The sequence below is a fragment of the Ursus americanus genome, chromosome 5 (genome assembly GCF_024610735.1).
Source record: "Ursus americanus isolate L20-20 chromosome 5, mUrsAme1.1.p, whole genome shotgun sequence".
Taxonomy (NCBI): domain Eukaryota; kingdom Metazoa; phylum Chordata; class Mammalia; order Carnivora; family Ursidae; genus Ursus; species Ursus americanus.
Window position 1 is genome coordinate 86,183,047 of NC_142131.1, and position 3,279 is coordinate 86,186,325.

The window sequence follows — 3,279 nt, forward strand, 5'->3', positions numbered from 1 at the left end:
TATGTACTTGTCTTATTGAGAGTATCTATAGTCCTTAGACTTCAAATTGCAGTTAATATATTATTTGTACCAAAAAAGAAATAAAAAGAAAAATTATCACAAAAAAGTGATCAGGAATATATAATAATTTTGTTAAATCTCTATTATTTTAATTTTCTACATTAATGTAATCCCTGTCTTCAATCCTGGAATGACATTGTTCTTAAGGAATGTACAAGGTGAAATTAATGTACTTCTAAGCAGGAAGACTAGTGAAAATGTTGTTCCATTTTTACAGAGCAGAACCTCAGAATCACTCTTCTCAGGGCCCCCATCACCTCCTTGTTTCTCAGGCTGTATATGATCGGGTTGAGAACTGGGGTCAGGATGGTGTAGAAGACAGCCAGGACCTTGTCCTCTGTGGGAGATCGGAAGGATCTTGGGCGTAAATAAGTGTAAGCAAAGGGTGCATAGTAGAAAGTCACCACAGTGAGGTGGGTGCTGCAAGTTGAATAGGCCTTCTTCCTCCCTTCTGTGGACTGCATGCTGCAAATGGCAAGTAGAACCCGACCATAGGAACATGCAATGCCAATGAAAGGAAACACAAGGAAGAGGGTAATGCTCACAAACACGGTGTACTCATAGACCCAGGTGTCCATGCAGGCCAGAGTCAACATGGCTGGAACATCACAGAAGAAATGGTTGATGGCTCTGGATCGACAGTAAGGGATATGTAGGACATATGCAGTGTGGGCACAGGAGTTGACTGAGCCCATTATCCAAGATCCTATTATCATCAGCACACACACTCTTTTGCTCATACGAATGGGATAATGGAGAGGAAAGCAAATAGCCACATAACGATCATAGGCCATAGACACCAATATTAATCCTTCTGCACCAGCTAAAGCAATGAAGAAGAAGCACTGAACTCCACACCCGATGAAAGATATAGACTTGTTTCCAAGGAGATAATCAGAAACCATCTTGGGGACAATGGTGGAGATGTAGTTCAGGTCCATGAGGGAGAGCTGACTAAGTAGAAAATACATGGGTGTGTGGAGATGGGTGTCCAGGAGGATGAGGATGATCATGGATAAGTTGCCAAAGAGAGCCATTAGGAAAATGAGAAAACTGAGAATGAAGAAAAACAGGCCAATTCTTGATGGTGGGAATAACCCCAATAAGAAGAAATCAGTAGATGTTTCATTAATATTTTCCATGGGACATTAATTTAGTTTTCCCTAAAGAGAAACACATATTGAGTATAGAAAAATAATCTCTTATTAATTCATTATTTTGGTTACACTGTGATTTATTCAGAACACATTGCAGCTCTCAAAAAATTTAACAGATAGTTTGAAAAACAATTTTTACCTCTTAGATAATACCCTGATGATCTTGATGACACATACAACTGTCTCCAAAATATTTCATGGAAATGTGTAAATTTGTAAGAATAATATATTTCTATAACTTTGTTAAGATACATATATTTTATTTTTCTATGTAAATTTAGTTATTATCAATATCAAAATGTATACTTTTTAAGTATGCATACAAGTCATGTAAAAGCATAAATTACAGACCCATACTTGAATACATTTAATGATCCTTAGGGAATGATTTTTTTTTCTTTTAATTAAGCCCTAATATTTCTGAAACTATAGTAGTCTATCAGGTCATGCTGTAGATATATAGCTTTTCCTTTGTTCATTTGTTTGTTTTCTTTAAAAAGTTTGCTAAGTCAAGCTTTTAGGAACCAACTATTATCATCTGCTTATTTTCCCCCAGAAATCTACAATGAATAGTTATTTTTAAAGAAGAAAACTGGATTCCAAGTGATGAAAAATAAACTACTTAAAACTATGTAGTGATCCAATGGCAAATCTGGAAATGTGTCCTCTAGATATTAGACAATGTAGAATTTTCTTCTGAAGCAAATGGATCTCAAAGAAAGATCTTTCAGATCCCTAAATAATTCTGGTCACATTAGATTTGGTCTGATTATTTGCATAGTTGCAACAAGAATATGAATTTACCAAAGAAGTTTTGCCTAAAATTTTATAAGGAATATCAGACTAAATTTTAAAGAGCTCTGAATGTAAATTTAAAATATCTTAACCAGTTTTCATATAAATTTGGGTTGCTTCCTCTCTTTTCAAGAACACTTTCATACTTTTGAGTGCATTTTACCAAAAGGAACTTCCTTTACTCACCTGTAGGGGAAGAGTTCTATAAAAGACCTATCAGAAATTTTTTCCAGGACTTCCTTGAAACTATTGGCTCCACAAAGTCTACCTTAGTTCTTTGAAAAGTTTGTTCATAATCGTATCTGTATGTTCACAGATAATAATTATTTTTCATTGTTCTCAGTTACCTAGAGTTTACAGCATTGTGAATTGGCTTTCCTAGAATGAATCAGATTACTGAGAGGAGAATCCTCTGGGGTCTAGCCAAGCACAGTTCCCTACAGCGTCTCTCAATGTGTCGTACATGAAAATTTCATGCCTTCTAATGTTTCCACAACAGATTGTATTAAAAAGGACAGAGAGTATAGAGTTCAGAGTCTTTAGTGACTTAGGAATTAATATGCTTATTAAATATTTAAGCAATGTGTGTTTTTATTTGTTTAGATGGTTATAGAACTTGTGATCCATAATAATTTTATTGAATAAAGAAATCTAAAATGAATAGTGTTTGTATGTGCATATATCTGTGTGCTTCTATAAATACCTTCATGAAATATCACAATGGTGAATCAGGATTTTTAGATAAATAGGAAAGTACATAGACATATATTTTGAGAGATACCTGATTTTTCAGTACATACTTTGAGTTTTGATTCAGTTTGAAGACACATTATTTTGTTTTGATTTGTTTTGTTTTGTGTGTGTGCGTTTTGTTTGTTTTCTTTGTTTTTGTTTTTGCTTTTTTTGTTGTTGTTATTTATTACAAAAACAAGCTGCAGATTCTTTGGAGCCAATGCTAGACCTAATTCTAGTTCTGTCACCTACTAGAAATGTAAACTTGGATTAGTGAATTCAACTTTCTGAACCTGAACCTCATAAGTAGAGAAATCAAAATATTACATATGATCTCACACATTTTAGAGTGGCTAATAATAATAATAAAAACAACAACAACAACAACAATAATAAAGTGTTGTAGAGAATGTGGAGAAAACAAAACACTTGAGCCCTATTAATGGGAATATAAATTAGTACAGCCATTATGGAAAATAGTATAAATGTTCTTCAAAAAGTTAAAAATAAAACTACCATATGATCCAACAATCCC

General features: G+C 33.7%; 1 protein-coding gene across 1 annotated transcript; it reads right to left on the reverse strand.

The window, feature by feature from the left end:
- Positions 1-248: 248 nt before the first annotated feature.
- Positions 249-1,202, reverse strand: LOC123791192 (olfactory receptor 2L8-like). The gene has a single exon (XM_045795829.1). It carries the CDS (start codon positions 1,200-1,202, stop codon positions 249-251), a length of 954 nt encoding a protein of 317 aa, XP_045651785.1.
- Between the last annotated feature and the right edge of the window lie 2,077 nt (positions 1,203-3,279).

Coding starts and splice junctions, on each gene's coding strand:
- LOC123791192 (XM_045795829.1), bottom strand. CDS start 1,202: ATGGAAAATATTAATGAAACATCTACTGATTTCTTCTTATTGGGGTTA.